The sequence below is a fragment of the Cydia pomonella genome, chromosome 10, assembly GCF_033807575.1.
Source record: "Cydia pomonella isolate Wapato2018A chromosome 10, ilCydPomo1, whole genome shotgun sequence".
NCBI lineage: Eukaryota > Metazoa > Arthropoda > Insecta > Lepidoptera > Tortricidae > Cydia > Cydia pomonella.
Genome location: NC_084712.1, coordinates 3,026,918 through 3,049,377, shown reverse-complemented (window position 1 = coordinate 3,049,377; position 22,460 = coordinate 3,026,918). Strand labels below are relative to the sequence as shown.

At 38.9% G+C, this 22,460-nt stretch overlaps 2 protein-coding genes and 1 long non-coding RNA gene across 6 annotated transcripts in view; 2 read left to right on the top strand and 1 right to left on the bottom strand.

The window, feature by feature from the left end:
* Window positions 1-226: 226 nt before the first annotated feature.
* On the bottom strand, window positions 227-4,828 carry LOC133521844 (uncharacterized). Its single transcript, XM_061856940.1, has 6 exons — window positions 4,676-4,828; window positions 4,435-4,574; window positions 3,996-4,126; window positions 3,228-3,425; window positions 2,464-2,592; window positions 227-2,209 (listed from the first exon to the last, which is right to left on the bottom strand). Exons 1-6 carry the CDS (start codon window positions 4,750-4,752, stop codon window positions 2,003-2,005), a joined length of 882 nt encoding a protein of 293 aa, XP_061712924.1. The 5' UTR covers window positions 4,753-4,828; the 3' UTR covers window positions 227-2,002.
* A 68-nt stretch (window positions 4,829-4,896) lies between these two features.
* The window catches only part of LOC133521847 (uncharacterized), a 70,629-nt gene continuing 53,065 nt past the window's right edge, over window positions 4,897-22,460 (top strand). Inside the window, exon 1 of the long non-coding RNA XR_009799944.1 lies at window positions 4,897-5,141. This is a non-coding gene — a long non-coding RNA (uncharacterized LOC133521847). The remainder of the gene's footprint in view (window positions 5,142-22,460) is intronic.
* LOC133521833 (uncharacterized) overlaps window positions 5,513-22,460 on the top strand; it is a 70,013-nt gene continuing 53,065 nt past the window's right edge. For all 4 annotated transcript variants that reach the window (XM_061856921.1, XM_061856920.1, XM_061856923.1 and 1 more), the window contains exons 1-2: window positions 5,513-5,784; window positions 11,014-11,175. In XM_061856921.1, coding sequence (XP_061712905.1) covers window positions 5,708-5,784; window positions 11,014-11,175 — 239 coding nt within the window. In that variant the 5' untranslated portion in view covers window positions 5,513-5,707. The remainder of the gene's footprint in view (window positions 5,785-11,013; window positions 11,176-22,460) is intronic.

Below are 22,460 nucleotides of genomic sequence, written 5' to 3'. Positions count from 1 at the left end.
ACACTTAGGTACCCGTATGGAAATGTATTTCGAATGGCATGTGAAACTGATGATATGTGAGTGATGACTGATGACATACGACTATTATGGCAAACAACATTGACATTATGGAAAACAAAAGGTTAAATATATATTCGGTTGACGCCTACGCAATATTCCTGTTAATCGGTTTAGACTTTAGCGGGCGTTTCTTTATACAGGAAAAACTATCAGAGAAAATAAAACATTTCATGATAAGATTATATATTTATTAAATTAGGTATTTCTTAAAATATAATACAACACACTTCTATCAGAGGCTATTCACACTCTGACACCGCGGACCAGCGGTAACAACCGATATGGAAATCGTTGTAGCGAAAAGCCAAAAATGATTTACACTCCAGTACAGATATGATGGTACTTTTAGCATATATCTTTAGGTACTTTTAGTGCTGGGTCCACATGCTTGGGAAACGTCAAACACCAAACACGAACGAGTTGGATTTGTACCTACACGGTCACGTCTGAAAATATCGATACGAAAAAGTGCCAAAAATATGTATACACGACTTTATTGCCCATATATTAACGTAGTGTACCTATAGATACATATTTTTGGCACATTTTTCGTACCGATATTTTCAGACGTGACTGTACAAATCAGAATGCTTGGGTATCTAGTAAATAAGGCATCATGAGAGCCTGGGGTCCGCTTGACAACTAATCCCAATATTTGGCGTAGGCACTAGTTTTTATGAAAGCGATTGCCATCTGATCTTCCAAGCCAGAGGGTAAACTAAGCCCTGTTGGGATTAGTCCGGTTTCCTCACGATGTTTTCCTTCACCGAAAAGCGACTGGTAAATATCAAATGATATTTCGTACATAAGTTCCGAAAAACTCATTGGTACGAGCCGGAGTTTGAACCCGCGACCTCCGCATTGCAAGTCGCACGCTCTTACCGCTAGGCCACCAGCGCTATCTAGTAAATAAGGTAATCAAATTATTATTACGCTAAACTCTGCGTAGAGGGCACCACTACCACATTCTACAGACAATAAATCAATTATGAATTATGAATTATTATGAATTATGAATTCTGAGGGCTTACCACGAAACACGAAAATCTGGCTTGTTCTATACGGAATAAGGTTCAATTTTGATTGCAGGTGAATCATTAGGCAAACGCGTCTGGATTCTGAACTGATTTATTGTAACTAAACGAGAGGGTAACAATGCATAGGTATCTATAGGTACAGCTAGGTAGGTATAGGTATAGTATGAGGACGGAAATCAACAAAACATGCCTCTTTATCATTCTTGCATATTCGAGCGATAAGGAGGACAGATTACGAATTTCGATTTTCGCGTTTCACGATAGTCCTCTATAAACAAACGGCCTTGATGCATCGATGTCATAGTAAAAACTTATCAAAAAACTGATTTAGGCATAAAAAAAAAGAATTGTTTATTTCGGACCATAATCCATAGAAATTGGTTAGTAGTAACCTAGTAGGTATTGGGTATAGTATGTATAAGTTACTCTATGGTTTATGTCATGTGATAGTGCCGCTCTCTAGCGGCAGAACATTGCAGTAATACTCCCTATTGTGTATCTGGAATATAAAAACGGGGATAAAATAAAAATACCGTCGCCATCATTGTTAACTGACAGTTCGTAAGCCTTATTGCCAAGACATAAGATCCACTGAAGCTTAGTTAACCTCCCAAAACCCAGCCATACAAATGACTTTACAATTGGATACTAAAATTTGAACCTATAGTGTACGAAATAGAGTTGATTTTGTTTTGTTTGGAAATTGAACGAAACAAAACGAATGAAACTCTGTTCCATTTGAATATGATTTAAATTTAATCAAACTGAATAAATACTATAGCTAGGATCGACCTTATATTAGGAGGTTAAGATTGCAGTGTTACTATTAGTCGCATCGCAATCACTGTTAACTGACAATACATAGGTAAACCTTATTGCAAGTACTTAAAGTCCACATTAGTACATCACCGATTGGCCTTTTCAGCCGCCCTCTGTTTCTTCAACGCCCTATACGCGTCCACGGCTTCCAAACGCGCCCGTTCTCGTCGCATTTGCTCCGCTGCGCTTATCTGAGGTTTCGCTTGGGATTTTTTTGTCGGTTGAGGTTTTTGTTGAGTTGGTTGAGCGCTCGGCTTCAGCATGCCGGCTAGGAGGAGGTCGCGGCGGCCAGGCTGAAATACGGTGATAATCATAAGCAAAAAATACGATACCACTACAGAACCTACAATACACAAAAGTACAAACTGTAGAGGGTAGCTCTTGCGTAAAGCGTCAATGTACAATTTATGTTTCCGATTCAGGTCACAAGACCGCAGACCCTCCAACGCGCATGGCCCCTAAAAACTATATCATGTAGTCTGTGTGTGTGTATGTGTGCACGAGCGTGCGTGCGTGCGTGCGTGTATACGTGTGTGTGCGTACGGACCCTGGGCGCTCCCTGGTGCAGCAGCGCGCGGCGCGGCGCGGGCAGCGCGGGCGGCGCGTGCGCGACGTCGCCGAATGCGACACGCTCGTAAGTGAGTTCACGTGCCGCTAGCTCAAGTGCTGTTTTCGTCTGAAAAATTAAACGTTACGGTGAATTGCGGTGAAAGGCTGCGTTTTCACCAGAGATAAGAGATGATGCATAGCGACAGATGTGTTGGTTAAGAACAAATAGGATATGTCCATCCTGCACTGAGCGCGAATAGCACTAAAACACGTCCCTCGCTGCGTAGGATGCGTATCCTATGCCGTATCAAATATCAAACATTTATTGAGCAAATAGAACACAGGGGCACTTCTACATGTCCATTTTTACAAACAATAAAAATTACAAAATACAATTACAAATTTAGATTTTATATGTATTATGTTGTTGTGTTTGTACCGAATAAGTTGTTTCTGTAAAAATAAAAGTATTTTTCATTACAAATATGGAATTGATGAAATAATATATACTTTATTAGAGATGTATACTGTCTCTAAATGTCAAATTACACAAAAAAAACTATGATATAAAAATAAAACCAACAAATACTAAAATTATTTAGAGATGTATAAGTCTCTAAGTGTCAGAGATAAAATATAAAAAAAATAATTAAATTATCCTTAGAGATGTAGAGGATCTCCAAGACTTGGATTGCATTGAATATTGCTATATAGGTTCATCATTGGTCAAAATGCAGTCAAAGGTTCACAATAGACTTTTACCTCAGCCTCCTTAGCTTTCTGTTGCTCCTTCCTCTTAAGAGCACGTCGCTGCGCCTTGCTCAGACGCTCCTCTCCCTTTGCCCCCTTTTGCCCCCTTATCCCCTTTTCCTTGGCGACGGCCTGACGATGCTTCTTCTGCCGCCGCTCGCGTTGCGAAGCTATGTATTCGCCTCTGGTGTCTGTCTCTTCAAGGTCTAACTGCAAAAGACAATGGGGATGCTGCTTATACATGAAACTTTAAATTTCAAAAGAATGTCTTAATGACAAAATAGAATTTTCTAATAAATAATAAATCTTTCAAATACACTTTTATTTGATCTGACGATTGTTAACACTGTCAAGAAACTTAGAAAACACTAGTAACATAGAAAATCGATATTTTGATATCTGCCCTTCTTTACAGTAAGAGTGAATGAGAGGGATAATGAAATCTCTATTTTCGATGCTTCCCTCTTTCCCCTGGAATATAGCCTTAATCAGGATGTTTTATTCTTTTAAGACCTAAGCCAATGCCAACATTACGACTTTCTTTAATTTATACATATAAGACTTCAAAATTCGAATTTAATTTTTACTTTGCCACCAGCCTACTGGGCACCCAACCATCTAGGACCGAGCTAACCCCCAAATAAATATGTGTACATAGATAATTTTATTTCATTAGGTCATTAGGCAGGTCCACACAGAGCAAAAACAATCATGAAAAAGATTGAGAAACACTATTCATCAGTACAGTGGAAGTAGATATTCTAAGCCCCAATAACTTACTGGGTAGTCCTCTTGATCTGTGTTATGCAGTGCTCTCACGGCACTATTAATGCGCATTGAAAAAGCGCGGCCCGCCTCACCAGGCATTCGCTTAAGTGCTGCCACAGGGTTGTCATCACGCCTGGCACGAGCTGCAACATAATATACATGCAAGGGCCTTGCCAAGGGAGGCAGCTGCTTACATACACGTATTTAAAAACGATGTGCATAATTGCAAGGTTTTTGCTGCGCAAATGGATATCGATAGGCAAGGATCTTATCACCTTAGAAATTCGAATAGTACCACAATTATAAGAATTGGGTCAAATATAGGCTTAAGTCATGCTTTTCAAAATGGAGTTAAGTCCTATTATTTATTCCAAGTTTTTTTAGTTTTGGCTCGTGTATCCAGCTTATAATGTATTCATATAGGTGACCAAAAACTCTGGTTTCCACTAACCTGCTATCAAACGTGACTTCTTTTTCTTCACAATAGAAGCGGGTGTCCGGGGCTCTTTGAAAGCAAAAAGACGCTGCAGTGACTTCGGTATGGGCTGCTCATCCGGATCAGTCGGTGGAGCATTTATTTTGTCTTTTATGCTGGAAATAACCCAAGTAAAACTGTACTCCCAAAAAGTCTTTGCAAACACACACTTTTTCAAGGTCGTAATGCACAAATTAGTTTAGTCGTTAGTTTTTACCTCTGAAATCGTTGTTCTTGTTGTTTCAAAGGATCCTTCACGCCACGATGTTTTTTTGCTGGAATTTTACGGCCCATTTTCGTGTAATTTCATAAAAACATAACCTATATGCAGTGTTTACTTTACATGTCAAACCCGTGGCATGTGTTTGACAATGACGTTTTAGAAAAATTGTTACCACATAAAATATTATTTAAAACAAATTTTGTAAAACCTAAAACATTGTTGAAAAAAATAAAGATGTCGTTTATAACCACATTTTTACAAATATCACACATAATCAGCTAATATGATAGGCGCGATCCTCAAAGTAGAAAACAAGCCAAGTGAACAGGGCTATAACCGCGAAAATCGAAGTTCGTCAATTGCGGGCATTTTTCTCTGTCGCTCTAATTACGTCTTAGTGAGAGTAAAAGAGAAAGATCCCCTCAATTTACGAATTTCGGTTTTTGCGGTAGGCCCCCAGGTTTATTTTCGGCTGCCACCATTATTTTCAATTTCGACCATTTCGACATCAACCACAGAATATATAGGATACGTTCAGTAGATCAGTGCTTGATTAAACGACTAATCACATGGCAATAAAAATAATTAATTATTGAACAAAGTCGCCTTTATAATGAGATTAGTAATGCTTCACGTGAATTCTGTAACGAACGAAGTAATTTATAAAGAAAAACGTGTAATCAAAATTTGTAATCAATCGATTTCCTTGACAAGAATGAAAAAGTTCTCGGAAATGTCAGTGACAGGCGCATCCACCAATCGGAAGCAATCAGATGATTGTGCTGCGTTTGGAGGGGCGCTTGAAGGCGACTGCCATCCATCCATCATCCATCGCAAGCGGAGGGAGGGGGCTTGTTTTTAGCAGCAAGGTCGTTCTTTGTGTCAAAAAATTCTTAGTTCTGTTGTGACGATACTCAGTTTATAATAATACAGTGAGTGTTTGTGTTCCGTCGCAAAGGTCGTTGCGCGCGTATGTCGTCCGTAGTCGATAGTAATTAAACAGACCCGTACACTTCGAACGTTCCAATGAGTTTGGGAGGAGGACAAAACACAGATGGATCAAACGCAGGAGGAATATTTGTTCAATTTAACCAGGATTGCACGTAAGTGTGTAGCATACGTTAGGTGGTTGATGCGGAAGAAGGAAGGTTCTTAGTTTTAGCCTAGGGCGCTGACGCTGAAGTTCGAGTAGCCCTTCGAGCGCGCGCGCTGTTACGGTGATGCAATATGTCATTGCCAACCGTGTCGCAACAGCACAGCGTCCTCTCCCATAACAAACGTAGTAAACAAATATGGCGTCTAACGGGCTGCGAATTTGCGTTTGCGAGTGGGTCAAGGAAGCGCTCGGGCCTCCGCCGCGCCCGCTGCGGTAGCGCTCTGGCCGCGGGCGCTCCCCCCGCGGGGCTGCAACAGCTGATGCTTGTTTTGAAAACTTCCTTATCAGTAGATCAGTTCAATGTCAAAATAAATTGTTGATAGAGATGTGAATGTCCTATACTTTGTAGAATATCAGCGGCCAGTGGCTCTGCTTGCCCTTGTGATTGCTGGTTGTTATGAAACTTGTGATAACATTAGCATTTCATTGTTCAAGTGTGACAAAGCCTTATGCACTTGTTCTCCGCTATGATTGTAGTGCATGTCTGCTTTGTTTTGTTTGTTCATTAGTAGATCTTTGTTATGGTTTCAAAACTGAAACTTTACAACTACAATTATATTTACGTATGCATCTTTAGAAGGCTTACTCAAGAAACTAGATTATGCCAATCCTTGTACACTTTGGTTTGAATAAATACATTTCCATACAAATATCTGGCCATTCGCCATGAAACTCCAGTTTTCTTATTGGCAAAAGGCTTTCCTTTTGCCAATAATGGATATTTGTATGGAAATATATGGCATAATAAATAAGTATTATATTCATGAAAACATACTATGTATAAATTTAGTTTTTTTTTTTGTATTTTGTTGTCCAATGCTTTCATTGGACTACAATCTCATCAAGTATAGGATACTCACATCTCTAGATTATAAGACTAATTATTTTCAATCAGTACAATGTCAATTCTGAATGTACTCTGCATACAGTGCAGATATCTACACAAATGATCTGGGACATTACTAAAGCTATATGCAAATTATATGTCAAATTTTAATACATAACTATTAATCAGCACTTCCCCTTTCAAAAGCACTAGTTAATTCTAGGATAAAGGATGTCAACACTACATGCAACAATATACTTACGTGATTAATAGTTGTTATGTTTTCAGTAAATATTTTTCTTATGCAGCCACATTAGAAAATTTCTGTTTTGCCCTATGGATGACTGGTAGAGAATGCCTGAAGACATAAAGTCCGCCATTTGCACTTATTTTTACTGTGCAATAAAGTTTAAATACTAAAATAAATAAATATACAAAATAATAACACAACAACAGGATGATTGGTTTAATTTAACTAACCATGTTTTAAAAGTAGTCTGGCTTTCATTTTAAAATCACATTTATGATCATTTAGGAACTGTTCTGGATACAATATGGAAATAACCTTTAGAAATAAGAATCTTTATGTCTGTGGGTTCTGGCTATATACATTTTAATTTTAAATTATAAACATAAATTTATTTATTATTTATGAATGCACAGGCAGCTTATAGCTGATATGTGCACATCAATGTCCTGCACTTGTATTTTGACCATTTATAAAATGTTTGTCGAGTCTATTTTTAAAAGAATTCACTGAGGGTGCACTGATTACGGATTCGGGCAAACTGTTCCACACTTTCACTATGCGGTTAGACAGGAAGTGTCGTCTTGGGTTGCTACTACTCTGCATCCGTGTCAGCTTCAGAGAATGTCCTCTCAGTCTGTCACACATATTCCAAGAGAAAATATCACTAAATGCGGGTATGTTGTAGTGTCCTGTAAGTATGTTGTATGTTTCTATTAAGTCACCCTATTGCCTTTGCTGCTCCAGGGTTGTCAAGCCCAATTCCTTTAACCTATCCTCATATGGTTGGTTGCGAAGAGATGGAACTAGTTTTGTTGCTCTTTGGACTCTTTCAATAAGATCAATGTCTTTCCGAAAATATGGATTCCAAATTTGGAAGGCATATTCCAATAAGAGTCTTATATATGTCTTATAGAGCCTAATGAAAAGGTTTTTATCCAATTGAGCAGATTTCCGCGAATTCCAAAATCATAGAAGTCATAGAGCTTGATTGTGCAACAATTTGTAAAGTGGACAGCCGCTGTACAATCATAACTATAGCCTTATGTTAGATTAATTTTTAATTCCTTCCTAAGCGCGCGGCAAAATAGTGCCTTAAACAGTGAGCGTTTTGCATCCGGGCTTTTTTTGAAAACAATCGTTCTTAAGTGACTGTTCATCGGCGTTTTCCACTTAAGTTCGGATTACGCAATATCCGTCAGTGTCTAAGCTCAAATCTAATCAAACAATGAATAGTCAGATTTGAGGCTACTGGATCGACACTAAAATCTCGACGTCAAGGACGTGTACGGTGAAACATTCAAAACATCGAACGGGTGGGGAACGGGAGCGTTTGTGAGAGCGGATGCAAGGAACTCAACGCGTACATGAGCTACGGCTTTGGGGAGGTCCAGACCAGAACAACTTTACGACGCGTTTTACGGTTTGATCAGCTACAGCCTTTCAAAAAAGTAAATTTTATTTTATCATCTCCAATTCTGAATATACATTTTATTTAAAAAACAAAAATTTATTAATTATTTCAATTTTTTAAAATGCATCATTGGTCCACCCTGTAGATGATTTATCTAGTTACTTACTGCTCCACAGTTGCTCCAAAAAATTTAACTGTGGTGTGGAAGACTATCAGTTATCAATCAATAATCAATTAAGGAAATGGTTTTGGTCATTGATATCTAATTTAAAATCACCTGATGTCTTTGTGCCAATTTAAACTGATGTTAATGGTATTGAAGTACTTTCACAATTATACCAATTATATTTCTACTTATAGAATAAAATAAGATTTTTTATAAATTATATTTACACCATTTATATGGAAACTTCACGGGCGTAATTATATCTAAAACAAATACCCGGTACCTATAAACATTCTTTACAATCATATCTTATAAAATTGATCATGAGGGAAATTTTAGAATTAAGATAATTTAATAATTGGAAAAGAGGGCGTTTTTACTTTTGTACCTGTTTTTGGTTTTTTAGCAAAAACGCTTCTAAGTTTAGAGTCAGTTTGAAGCAAACAACAGAAAAACTTCTATTAAAAGTTATAAAAAAAGTAAAAAAGGCGAGATCGGAAAATACTTACTGAATTGGATAGTGTAAATTGTGTTCGACTAAAAAATACAAGAAACACGTATCTACGCTATAAAAATATAAATGTTCCTGGCAAAATACATCGCTTTCTTTCAACAATTGTCCTCACGCCAATATAAATACGCGAAAAAAAGGTTTTTTTGGCGTATAGCATAGGTTTTTATTTTATTTTCAATAGTTATCAATAATAAAAGTATCAGGCCCCTCTTTCCCACTGGGCACTCTGGGCACGTGCCCGGGGCCCCTAACCTCACGGGGGCCCTGAAAGATCTTAAACGCCGTTTTTTTACAGTCCAACGGCGTTTTTAATAGGGCCCCCTTCCTGAGTGCCCAAGGCCCCCGTGTGTATAAAGACGGCCTTGAACAGTATGTCAATAGTTTTGTTTCAACTTTTGCTTTTAACTAATTTAACTGCAACTTGAATTTCATGGATAATGGATTAACAGTGAAATGAAACCCTTTCAGCATAGAGATTAACCTGTGTTGCATATAGATTCAAATTACTACTCTGACAGTGGCACGCCATCATAGTTCTATACACGTGCTCACGAGGAACCCGAAAGATTTTAACCACGCATTTCTGAGGCTAAACGAAGAAAAAAAATAGTTTAGGAAAAAAAAATTTGTTGAATGTAGGTAAGCATATCAAGTAAATATTATTGGTAAAACTGTCACTTTAAATGAATTTTTACTATTCACTTTTTGAAATCTACCAATCAGGATATTTAGACTAAATATGTGTCATAATTTACACCAAGTCACAATACAATTTTTTTTTCTTTAAATGCTAATATTAACTCTGAAACTATAGACGAATTCTAAAAAAGTTTATAGGACATTTTAGGGTTTACCATTGAATTGCAGATAGACATTTAATCAAATATAATTTAAAAGACAACGTTTCAAGTATTTTCATTTCATCGACAAGTCATTGCGTCGAGGACTCGATACTAGGTAATTAGAACCGAGGTCTTTTAATTGGTAGTTTTTCGGGTAATTTCGGGTTTATTTAAATTCATTATTTTACATGTAATGTGTGGCTTTTCTGGCCACAGTTCATTTTCTTGGGGGTCGCAGTTCGAACCTAACTCACTTCTGGCAACAGTTCATTTTCTTGGGGGCCGCAGTTCTAACCTAACCTAACCCACTTCTAGCAACAGTTCGTTTTCTTGGGAGTCGCAATTCTAACCTAACCTAACCCACTTCTTGCAAAGTCGAAGAAATGAATTGCAATGTTTTGTAGTTGTGCCAATGAAGATAATTTGAAACAAATCAGCGATTAAGTAATATTCGTTAAATAGTATTTCTACGTAGTAAGATAAATTTAAATAAATTGTAGTTGAAATAAAATAACGCCAAACAATATTACTAGTACAAAAGTTTCGATGAATCATTATCGATGAAATTATATTCGATGAAAAGGTTGTCGACAAAACAAGGGTATACCACATTTCAGTCTTTAAATATGATCAGGAATTCACTGGTAAAGTCTTGCAGGTTCCTTGTGAATACCATGTGTGTGAAGGACCTAGGTAGAGTATCCTAAGTCTATGTTAATATTTCACAGCAGTTAGGATAAGAAACTTGTGGCAGCATAATTGAATACACTTCATGATTTCTGTAATTTCATATGCAATAAGTATCTGAAAAAATCTATTGTCAAACATTCAACCATCCTAGCTTGTTTACATGCTCTTGAACTCAAACAAATATATCGAACATAACTTTATCTATATCATCTAAAGTAAGGATGGTAAACATGAAGGATTTCGTATATTGATCCGCCATGCCCCATCTCCATCACACGCATAAAACTATATTGCTGTCTAACTCGCACAGTCGCATCATCGGTGGGACAGCAATATAATTACGCGCGTGCAATAGGGATAGAAACAGACGGGTCAATGTACTAAATTCTAAATGCTTAGCGTCCTTACTTTATCATTTGTTAACAGTGACGTTGGTCCATGTCGTTTTCTCCCTAATAACCATGTATTGTCTTCCAGATCACTGGTGGCCGGCAGCAGCCAAGGCTACCACCTGTTCGCGCTGACCCCCGACGATGGGGTCGAGGAAATATATGCGTCCCGCTCTGGCCAGGACACCTGTCTCGTCGACCGGCTGTTCAGCTCCAGCCTCGTTGCCGTGGTCACCGTCGCTGCGCCCAGGTAAGCAATACTCTTTAACTATAGTAGCTGCAAACCAAACTAAGGACCGGGGTCATATCACTATTTCTCTCGCTCTACCTACGACCTCGCGAGTGTGAATGAAAAGTCCTACGCCCCGGTCGTCAGTTCGGTCTATATAACAGCGACCTTTGTGTTTGCTATAAGGTTTACGAATTATCAGTTAACAAGACGATACTACAAACAGCTACACTTAACTGTCCATCGGTGGATCTTATGCCTCTTGTAATAAGGTCCACCGATGGACAGTTAACAGTGTGGGCGATGGTACTAACCTATTATCCGTCTAATTTCTGACTAGACCAGTGGATGATCATCCCCTGGCAAGCGATGGCATTGACTTTTACCTATATTACTCCGAAAAGACGAGCGTTACGGGCACCGAGAATATTGCCAGCACAGCGATGTCATGTCAGTGACACCACTGTGCACGGATGCGAGCCACGCGTGCAGTCCAACGCAACTAGTTGCGATCAATCGCGCGCGTTATGCGAACTCATCAACCAATCGCGTTATAGCATTCCACAGAAGCACACCAAACGAAAATGTCCGCTCGAAATTATATGAACAGGCCTATATTTACTTTTGAAATCTCTGCGAGAGCTAGTTCAAGGCGTTTCGTACTTTTAGCGAAGACTCGGAACCGGTTAATGAATTACCGGTAAATACCGGTTTATTTCGGTTTTCCTCCGAACGTTTTAAGAACTTAATTGTAACCTAAAAAAACGGTTTATTCGACGAACGCCGAAACAGCCGGCCGGCCTGACACCATTAGTTTGACAAGAACTGTCATAAAAACCGGTTTAAAATAACGGTTTTTCGAGTGAAACCGAAATTAAAACGTTTTGCATCAAGTACATGATAACGGTTTGAAAATTTAACCGGTTTCCGAGCCTTGCTTTTAGTAACTATTCGACATCGGCACTTTTGGCAGCCATCTTTAAACCCATGTTGATGGCACATTACGCGGGAATGGGTTTCTAGTGACACTGTCTCTCGGCATTATTGAGCTCTTACTAAATGAGAGTTTACAGATCTTTTCGACCATTTGCGATAAAGGAGACGGAGTTTTTACTTATAATAAAATAGCAATTTATACAGGACCACCGGTTCCGTGAATATAGTTACTATGGGATATATTTCCATCGTTACACTTGCGTTCAGACCTACCACGAACAACGTTCGACGTGTTGCCACTCTGTCGCACTTGTAAATTCGTAGGTAAGTGTGACAGGGAGACAACACGTCGAACGTGGTTCGCGGTAGGCTCTCAGATTTCTGGGCCCTAAGAATGGTTCTGTGAGGTCATAAGGCTTTATCTAAATACCACGACCTTTAATTTTCATCGACTTTGATATTACATAGTGTAAACAAAACAACATACTTACAAACAAGTTGATGACACAGGTAAACGTCTTATCTAATAGGTTATAAACAAATTGCTTAAGTAAATACATAATAAATATGTTACCTACGAGTCAATTTTCTTTTTTTAAGACGAAAGTGAAGGACGCGCGCGAAACCGCCTTTTCATACAAACGTTAGTCCTCATTTTACTCTCTGGGTATTAACATTATTGAAAATATTTTGACATAGTTTGTTGTATATCGACCACAGCTATGCCCCTACGTTTTTTCGAATTTTTAATTATTATGAGAGTTACAAGCATTTCAGATTTTGCATGAAATATGTTTTTCGCTCCTACTTAATTTTTATATTTATACAAAAATCGAAAAAGGGCATAGCTATGGTTAATTTAATATACATTAAATTATGTAAAAATATTTTCCAAAATGTCAATATCCAGAGCGGAAAATGGGGACTACGTTTGTATGGTGAATCGGCCGTCCTCTAAACTTACAAAAAGTGCTTGCGCGGATATCATACATTTAAATGGTGCAATATTTTTGGGTCCCGTACATATGTAACTATAAGTGTGGAGTGAACCGTCGCCCGCGGAATTTTCAGACAGATACGACCTTCAAGAAAGCGCCCTTACAACCCCCCCCCCCCTGGTCAATTCGCGCCATCAGACAATTGGGTACTTGACACATGTTGAATATTATAACAAAATTTAGTTCAATGGATAGAAAATGAGCCATCCACTATAAAAAAGTGGAATTAAAAAAATTATATTGAGATTATAAAAAAATACAAGGCAAGACAAAAAAAAATATTTCTTTGTCTTTCAAAATTAGAAAAGAAAATGGTACCATTCGATTCCTTACATTTGATTGAAAAATATATTGTATGACAAGTATACACATAAACGCAATATTTCAGGGTCAAAATGGCAATTTCCTTCATCTTCCATACATTTAGGACAGACTTATATGATTTGACGTCACATCACCTTATCATTTTGTTAGAGGCGTTTCAATCATCGAGTGCGAGCGTCAGACTTTAACTCTCATTTCTGACCTTTGTGTTGCCTAAATGCCATGAGTCCCATATACTCGTAGACATTTGATCCTCAGGAAAATCAAGATCGTTTGACATTATTTACAAAAAACAGTCAAGTAGCCAATTCGTCTGCTCGTTCGCCTGCTATATCATAAAAATAAAACATACAATAGAAATCGTTGTCTAAACTAAAGATTACATATGTTTACATAACAAATGTTTGTTTTTAGTTAGCATCGGGCGTAGAAACAGTTTAGTTTTCAAAGTTGGCAAATCAGCAATATCGTCATTTCCACTTATAATAGTTATTTCCCAACACTGACGGCACTTGGCATAGCGCTGGACTCGTACAGAGGAATGCTGAATGAAATCTGATGTAATCGTACGGTTGTTTTCTAGAGCTGTCATTTATCATTAAGAGACACATTCTGAGTTGAGGGCCGTTGCGAGCCCTTGAACTACAAATGTGCATGTTGCGGAAAGTTTGAAGAAAGGTAAATAAGTTCTCAGAAATGTCATAGGAAATTGGGGAAATTTTCATTTTGGAAACGGAAAATTTCGATCCCAAAACAAATATAGAAGTTTACGAAATTTTTCAATGTGGTAATATCGCGATTTTTGGTAACTTTCCGACAGCACATCCTTGAACGAAACGAAACTCAAAACACTATCTTTGTTAATAGTTTTACGAGTGAATACCAATAACAAAACGTGATAGTTGGTTCTTTTTAGTGGTCGTTACTTGATCTGTAGGCGTATTATGGATGGCTTTATCCACGTGATAGAAGTTACAGTCACTTTTTAGAACCGCGGGATTGAAAGAGACGGATACCGTTTTATCACGCTCTCACGTAGACAAGAACGACCATCATATCGGTACTGGGAGCGATTTCGTGGCAGCGTGCAGCGTAGTTTTAGTAGAATTACGTCAGAGACAAAAGCCACATTGCAGGTTAGCATGCACTGGGCCCAATAAGAATAGAGGATAGAGCGGCTTGGAGAGCACTGGGGAAGAGTGTAGACAGTCCTCACGTCCCTCAGCCATGAGGATACAACAATAAGGAAGACTATACAATACAAATAGTAATATTACTTATAATTACATAAAGTGGTCGCCCAATGAAAAGGTTGCGGTGACCTGGACTCATTTCTAGAAAACAGGTTAGAAACCGCCCTACAGGGGCCCACTGATAACTAGTTCCCCGGACGATATCGGCCTGTCAGTTATTCGCAAAAGCTGACAATCGCGAAAAACTGATAGGCCGATATCGTCCGGCGAACTGGTTATTAGTGGGCCCCTTACCACTGAAGCGGAAATAAGAGATGTGCGGGAATGAACCAATAGTATTGGTTCTCTTCTCCGCTCCGCTATAGTCTGTATCTTTAGGTATTTAAAAAAAGGTAAACAAACAATTTGTACATTTTCGGGTAGTTTTAATATTTATTGGTTAACCAACCAAATACAAAACCACCTGGATCTGTCACTGAACGACCTGACTTTAAACCTACATTATTTGATCATGTAATGTTTTCATCTACCCTCAGCTGCCTTAAGGAGACATTTGAGGGTAGATTTTGTTTACCTTTTTTTAAATACCTAAAGATACAGACTTTAGATTTCAACCAATGCCTTTGATTCCAGCATAGGCTTCTACACAAATCGACTGAAAGGGCTCTACCTATTCTTTTGACTCAAAATCGCTGCTAAACACGATCATTTACACTTTCACAGCCAAGGCCAAGAATACCATGATTGTTCTTAGCTCATTGGACCAAAATACTCACGACTGCATTAGACCGCTGCTGTTGGCAGTGAAAGGGTTAGTAAACTCTGTTATAGTTCGTGTTACCTACGGCGACGCGCTGATTTGTCAAATCTAACCTTTAATAACATGACCTCTGAATCCGTCTCCGACCGTCTTCGTGAATGACACGATCTATTATAGATAGTATAATACCCCTTAAGTCATTCGATCAATGTCCTTGACGGTATCAGCCTAGAGTTCATTGTATAAATACCTAAGTGTCAAGCAGTAAACAAACAACGGGTCAATGTGACCTCAACCAATGTGTTTAAAATACACATTTGAAATAATTTCAAAAACAAACTAAAGTCTTTAAACTACATACTAAAAACTCTAAGTAGGCCGATTTTTGTTTCTTTGATTTGGATACAATTTGTCTGGTTTGAAGAGCTCCTCATTCTGGACGGCATGTGCGAAATCACAACTTGTCCCAAAACAATCCCTCTTTTCCTAGCCTTAATCCCATCATTTTGGGGTCGGCTCTCCTAGTAATTCTTCGACAGGACTTTCTGTCCCGGGTCGTCTGGGCTGGTATTTTTGCCTTATTTAAACCAATGGGGTTACATTACCCATTCCCCATTTACAGTCGTGTGTTCCTCGCCTCGTCGACGGCGGTGGGTATATGTACAGCACTTTCTGGGTCATATGGTCAGGTGGTCGCCGCGCATGACGTGACCATACCGTCTGAGTCGGGTTTCTTCCAGTTTGTGAGGGATAGGTTTTACTCTGAAGCTGCCTCGTATGTGTATGTTTCGTACGCGATCCAGTAATGTTACACCACCTGCCCAACGCAGCATTCTCATTTCCGCAGTGTGCAGCTTATCTTCCTGTTGTTTCTTTAAAAGCCAAAATTTTTCCGTTGACTTACGAAAATATGTACATACATACAGTGGAATATTTTTTAGGACATACGGTGAAATTGCGTTTATATTATACAGAATTGGCAACTCTGTCTATCGACCAAATTTTATCGACATCTCAAGTAATCTCAACGGTGACGAAAACATAAGTTCGACAGCAAAATAACAACCGACCCAGGCGGCCCAATCACTTCGACTATCATTTTATATTCATTTCTGACTCGGTATTTGTGTCTGTTAAGTTTTTGTTATACTAATATTGTCTTCGGTTATCGCGATAGTTACCTACTCATAAAATAAAACGATGAAAACTGATTCTATCACGTATAAAGCCGACCACTGACTAACAACAACACAACGCAACGCAACGCAAGGGTCGGCAACGCCCATGTAACTCCTCTGGAGTTGCAGGCGTAAATAGGCTACGGAGACTGCTTACCATCAGGCGGGCCGTATACTTGTTTGCCACCGACGTAGTATAAAAAAAAAAAAAAAAAAAAAACAGTTCGCCGGACGATATCGGCCAGTCCGTTGTTCGGAACTGTCAAATTTTTGTTGTAACTGACAGGCTAATATCGTGCGGCGGCCTGTTAGTCAGTGATCGGCTTAATGAATTTATAACACACCCCGACGTTTCGAACCGACGTTCGTTTCGTGGTCGACGGGTGACTGAGGAAATATTACAATGTGTAAAACTACCCACATACAAAACTAATGAAACATAAAAAACTATAAAATTATACAACCATCAGCCTTAAAATTTATGTTTGTTATACTGTTATCGCAATAGATGTTCTAATTTGGGTATGGCTTTATTCAATTGAATGTTTCATTTTGCGTAATGGCAGTGGGCGGGCGCGCCATAGTGCAATAGTAAGCTGCATACGTAAACGTTATTGCGACTACATAAGGCCTATATATACTCAGTTTAATCTGTCCCCTAACATTCCACAAGGTCTAATTTGTTGAGGATGTGACACGTATGACAGCTACCTTAGAAAACTGCCGGGAATCGGAATTAACCGTTGAATTTAAAGCTAAGTTATCAAACGTTATCCAGATATCGGCTTCTTAGCTTTATCCAGAAGACTTAAGGGGTCCACTGATTACCAGTTCGCCGGACGATATCGGCCTGTCAATTATTCGCAAAAGCTGCCAATCGCGAATTACTCACAGGTCGATATCGTCCGGCAAACTGGTAATCAGTGGGCCCCTTTAAAAGTAACGTCCCCGAAACTTTTCTGGGATGCCCCTGTTGCTGCCGCGAAAAGCATTATATGCGCTGCGTACAATAAGTCTTGAGATTCAGGTCGATATTTTCCTTTCGCCCACTTTCGAAACTAGTTGCGAAAACAGAATTATTCATGTTTTTCCGAAACCGGGTTGCCTAAAAAGAAAAAAAAAAGTCTCTTTTGTGAGTTTGTGAAAAGAATACCGAAACCAAAATGTAAAATATCTCTTGTCATGATTGACAAAAAAAAAAGGATTTTTATATTCATATCAAAAGCGTTACGCCAGGTGCTGTGTAATTATTTAATTAATATTCCAATTAGATATTCCTCGGTCGCCGCCTGCTAGTGACGCGCCGTATGCGTGCACGCAGCCTGCGTCACGCATTAATACGCAATTTGCTATCTACTGTAGTGATAACGTTACTATGTCACTAGTTATTACTTCGGTGTATTTGATGCATTTCCATACATTGTTTTTCGGGTCAAATCGTGTTTTTATTATCGTGATGGTTTAAAAAATAGTATTTTATACAATCGTGATATAATAGAGAGCTTTTCAGTCGAGTACCGTGTTTTGGCAACGAAGCTTGCTGAGTTGCCAAAGTGAGGTACGAGATTGAAAAGCTTGATTATATCACTATTGTATACAATACTTTTTCTACGAGTCAATAAAAATAATACTTTAATAAAATCATACAGGTAAACAAGCCAAAAGTATGCAGCTATTTAAGATACCCGAGCAGCCGCGATACCCTTTATATTCGTACGCGTCCCGGCCGCCGGGACCCGGCGGGGTGGTCAACGACACCTTCTCGTAACTCATGAGGCCCTGGTACTTGCTCCTTGCTAAATTCAATTTTTAGACAGTTTTTTCTCAATTTTGGCCACCGTAGCCTATGTAGACTAACAAGCAATGGTAAGCGGTTTTCGTAGTCTATGCATGTTGCTATATTAAGGGAGTCACATGTGCGTTTATTGTTTCTACTATACAACCTAAAAGAAATAATTAATTTGAGCTATCGTTTTGTTTCGTCCTCTTGACCACGGCGAGCTGTGATTGGTTCATTTCATTATAGTTGACTAAACCGTTTCGAAATGAATATTATAGTTGAGTTGGGAGCCCATACATACCCAATTACAGTTTGGTAGTTTGGTATACGGAGATCTAGAGCAGAGTCCAACTGGGGAAGTACCTCCACCTTACAGAAAACCGCAGCCAAATAACACTTGACCCTACTCATAGTGTTGTGTTCCTGCCGGTGAGTAAGGTTGCCAGAGCTCAACGAGGGGGGTGGGGTTAGGGTCGGCAACGCGCATGTAACTCCTCTGGAGTTGCAGGTGTACATAGGCTACGGAGACTGCTTACCATCAGACAGGCCGTATGCTTATTTGCCACCGACGTAGTATAAAAAAAAAACTTAATTCAACCATTACAGTCGACGAGTAGAAAAAAGTATTTAACTTTTAAAACGCTGCAACAATACGCAATTTATTGTTATTTGTCCATCGGTGGACCTTATGCTTTTTGTAATAAGGTCCACCGATGGACAGTTCAGTGTGGGTCCTGGCTCCTCCACTTCGGTTTATTATTTGTATACTTGTATTTACATATATTGTTTTTCTGGGATTCCGGTACATTTTCTTATTATTCGCGACGGCTGGGGTGTTCGTTTTATCAATATCGTCATGTACCTATGCAACATTATTCTGCGATAGGTCAGGTTGACGATATATCTCCGAAACCATTAATTTTCTTGGACCCCCGGGTATGTCCTTAAACTACGTCCAAAAGAGAGGTATGGGCACTGTTAATGTCATCTCGCTTTGTGTGGTAGGGCGCAGCACAGCGGATGTCATTCCAGATCTAGAGCATAGCCCAACTGGGGAAGTACACCCACCTTACAGAAAACCGTAGCCAAACAACACTAGACCCTACTCCGTGTTGTATTCCTGCCGGTGAGTAAGGTTGCCAGAGCTCAACGAGGGGGGTGGGGTTAGGGTCGGCAACGCGCATGTAACTCCTCTTGAGTTACAGGCGTCCATAGGCTACGGAGTGGCCTATATGGATGGAAACTGACCAGTGTTCATTACTATTGAGTTACGGTACTAGTATAGAAGGCCTTTAGGTCACGCGTCATATTCACTCAGAAATGTGTATATTTTTCCAACCTTGCGTTGATTCACACTGATACTTACCACATATTTTATACTGTAGTAAATTTTGTTACAAGACTCACGCTCTTATGTTGTCATAATTAACGTTGTTAATTTAACATAACACATTTTCCCACTGTCGCAATATTAAAATTTAATTTTTAATATAAATAAACCCGCTCTTGCCTTTAAAATACGCGTGACTTTAGTTTGGGTGCACCCGTTTTCTAATCCGAAATAAATGACATATACGAAGAAAAGGCGACCAAAGACTCCAGTGCCCAGGAATGGAATTGAACCAGCGTTCTCTGCTATCGCGGCAGCTGCCTAAGCCCCTCTGTCACTCGGGCCACGGCGACATGGGTCGAATATTTCCAGAGGGCTTATGGCGTCCCCTGTCCTCTTTTTCTTCGTATATGACATTTAGACTTGAAATATAAACCCATATTAAAATATATAAGAAATGTTGTAATAGCACCCGTTTTCTCATCACGATATGAATTTAATTTACAAACATCGTAAATCTCGTCCTTACGCCGTCGTAATAAGGTTTAGGGTTGAGTGAGTTGTCGCGATGTGCACCGGCCGTCTATTTCTGTGCGGTCGCGACGTGAACTTGGCCCTGGCTCTTACACAACATCGGCCCAATTCGGACAACGTCCGTAAATACAATACTTCTGAGTCTTCTCACTGATCATCGATGGGCCGTATGTCTTGGAAATAAGGTTTAAGTACTGTCAAATAATAGTGTCGATGTAGATGGCATATAACAAAAGTGTCTTGCTCTGTCTGCACGGAGTCTACAAACGTTTACTATCTCACTCTAACAGTTAGCGGTTATTTCGCTGCTTCCCCAGCGTTTGACATTTCGCTCTTGCTGAATGCTCCAAGGATACTAGCAACACTCTTCCGGCCATCGCTGAATCTTTTGTTTTTCCAATGAAATACCTATAGCCTATAGGGAGCGTGCATGAACTATAGGGGGCAGCACAGGAGTCCCCTGTTTATTGGCGTGAAGTGTAAATGTCAAGTTTAAGCTTCCAATTTAACCCACAAGATTGCAGAACATACAATGCACAAGAAAAAGCACGTAAAAAAATGACAATATTGCCATGGACCATGGCTGATTAATAGCGGGGTCTAGAACATATTGGCAAACCGGAGTTAGTTGGATATGGGGCTCAAACGTGTCAAATATGCAGGTGAGAATCGAAACGGCCAACTATTATGAAAATAGATAAGACAGAGAGAATAGAAGCGAAATACTAAATAACAATGTATCAGACAAGGACAAAGTCGCTCTCGTCTTTTAGATTTGGTCTAAGAAAGCACGAGCGACATTCAATGCGACCTAGAGAAGGTTTTAGTTTATAAACGTCGTATGTAACTATAGATTTAATACACAGTTAAGACGTTTTTATTACGTCCGAGACACGTTAATTAATGTACAAATTTTGAACCATATTTCGATGGATTAAGGTTCAAATTTTAGTCAGGGGTTTTGCCTTGTACGTGTGTAGGTGTACATTAGAGTTGCATTCTTAATGGTTTGTTATTTTAGTAGGATTACGAGTGTCAACATCGATCGGTTCGCGAACTGTTTATTTTTTATGAAGACGCCTGCTTTTAGTTTCTCTTAAAATACTTTGGAGGCCATTTCGCTGGTCGGTTTTAGTGCAGTATTTTATTAATAAAAATACAGGTGTAGTAATGAAAGTCAACGTAAAAAAAACTTTGTTTATTCATAATTTTGTTTTATCTTTTAGTTTATACCTTACCCAAATTTATTATCTTTATTTTTGTGTATTATATATTTAAATACGATCAAATCTTGTATCGAAAACGCCTCTAACGATTTCGAAAATTTGCTATATGGGAGTTTTCCGGGGTGAAAAATCGATCTACCTAGGTCTATTCTAGGTAGGTTAGTTTATTGTCTATACGTATTAAAACAGCTAAAAAAATATAAGCATATAGCGAAATCAATTTAACAAGCTTTTATTTAACTTGCAACGTATGTATGTTTGTAAGGGTCAAATCTTGCAAGATAAATTTGACCCACTTCCCGGTTTCCGATGAAGCTGAAAATTTGCATACATATGTGTAAGTCGAGTGACAATGGAATATCATAGTACAGTCAGCCAAGAAAGTGGTTTACCACTTTTCGACTTTACTTGACAAATAGAGTCGAAAAGTGGTAAACCACTTTCTTGCCTGACTGTACCATCGAGCTGATCTGATAATGGAGACAGGAGGTGACCATAGGAACTCTGTGATAAAACAACGCAACCTAATTGTGTTTGGGGTTTTTAAGAATTGGGTCGATGAGTATTAGTTTCCTGTGGAAAGAAAAGTACAGTGAGCGATAAAAGCTTGTACCAAAAATGAAATTTTTGCCCAAAACGTATTTATTAAATATCATAAAGACTTGTTTTACATTGTGCAACAATACTTATAGCTATGATATACATTACTTCATTTGGTACATCGCACATCGTTAAGCCCCGTTTAGACGATCCAAGAAGCATGCAATATTCGAAACATTGCTAACTAGTCTAACTACAGGGTACAATGAATTCAGTCGATCGACCAAATACCGCAATCTAACGAAAATCGCATGCAAGTTCTCGAACCGTCTAAAAGGGCAAAACAACAAAAAAGTATGTATTAGTATAGAGGCCGGCAAACTAAGGCCGGCCGCGTATCCCTATATCTACTTGGCCTGCAACCCCGTTTCTCGCCGAGATTTGCATAGTGCTTTTCTCATTCTTCAATTTGTTTATTATTATAATATTCGTAGGTTTACACAGCTA

Coding starts and splice junctions, on each gene's coding strand:
- LOC133521844 (XM_061856940.1), bottom strand. CDS start 4,752: ATGGGCCGTAAAATTCCAGCAAAAAAACATCGTGGCGTGAAGGATCCT. Junction 4,127..4,434: donor GAAGTCACGTTTGATAGCAG/GTTAGTGGAAAC, acceptor ATTATGTTGCAG/CTCGTGCCAGGCGTGATGAC. Junction 2,593..3,227: donor AGAAAGCTAAGGAGGCTGAG/GTAAAAGTCTAT, acceptor TTAATTTTTCAG/ACGAAAACAGCACTTGAGCT.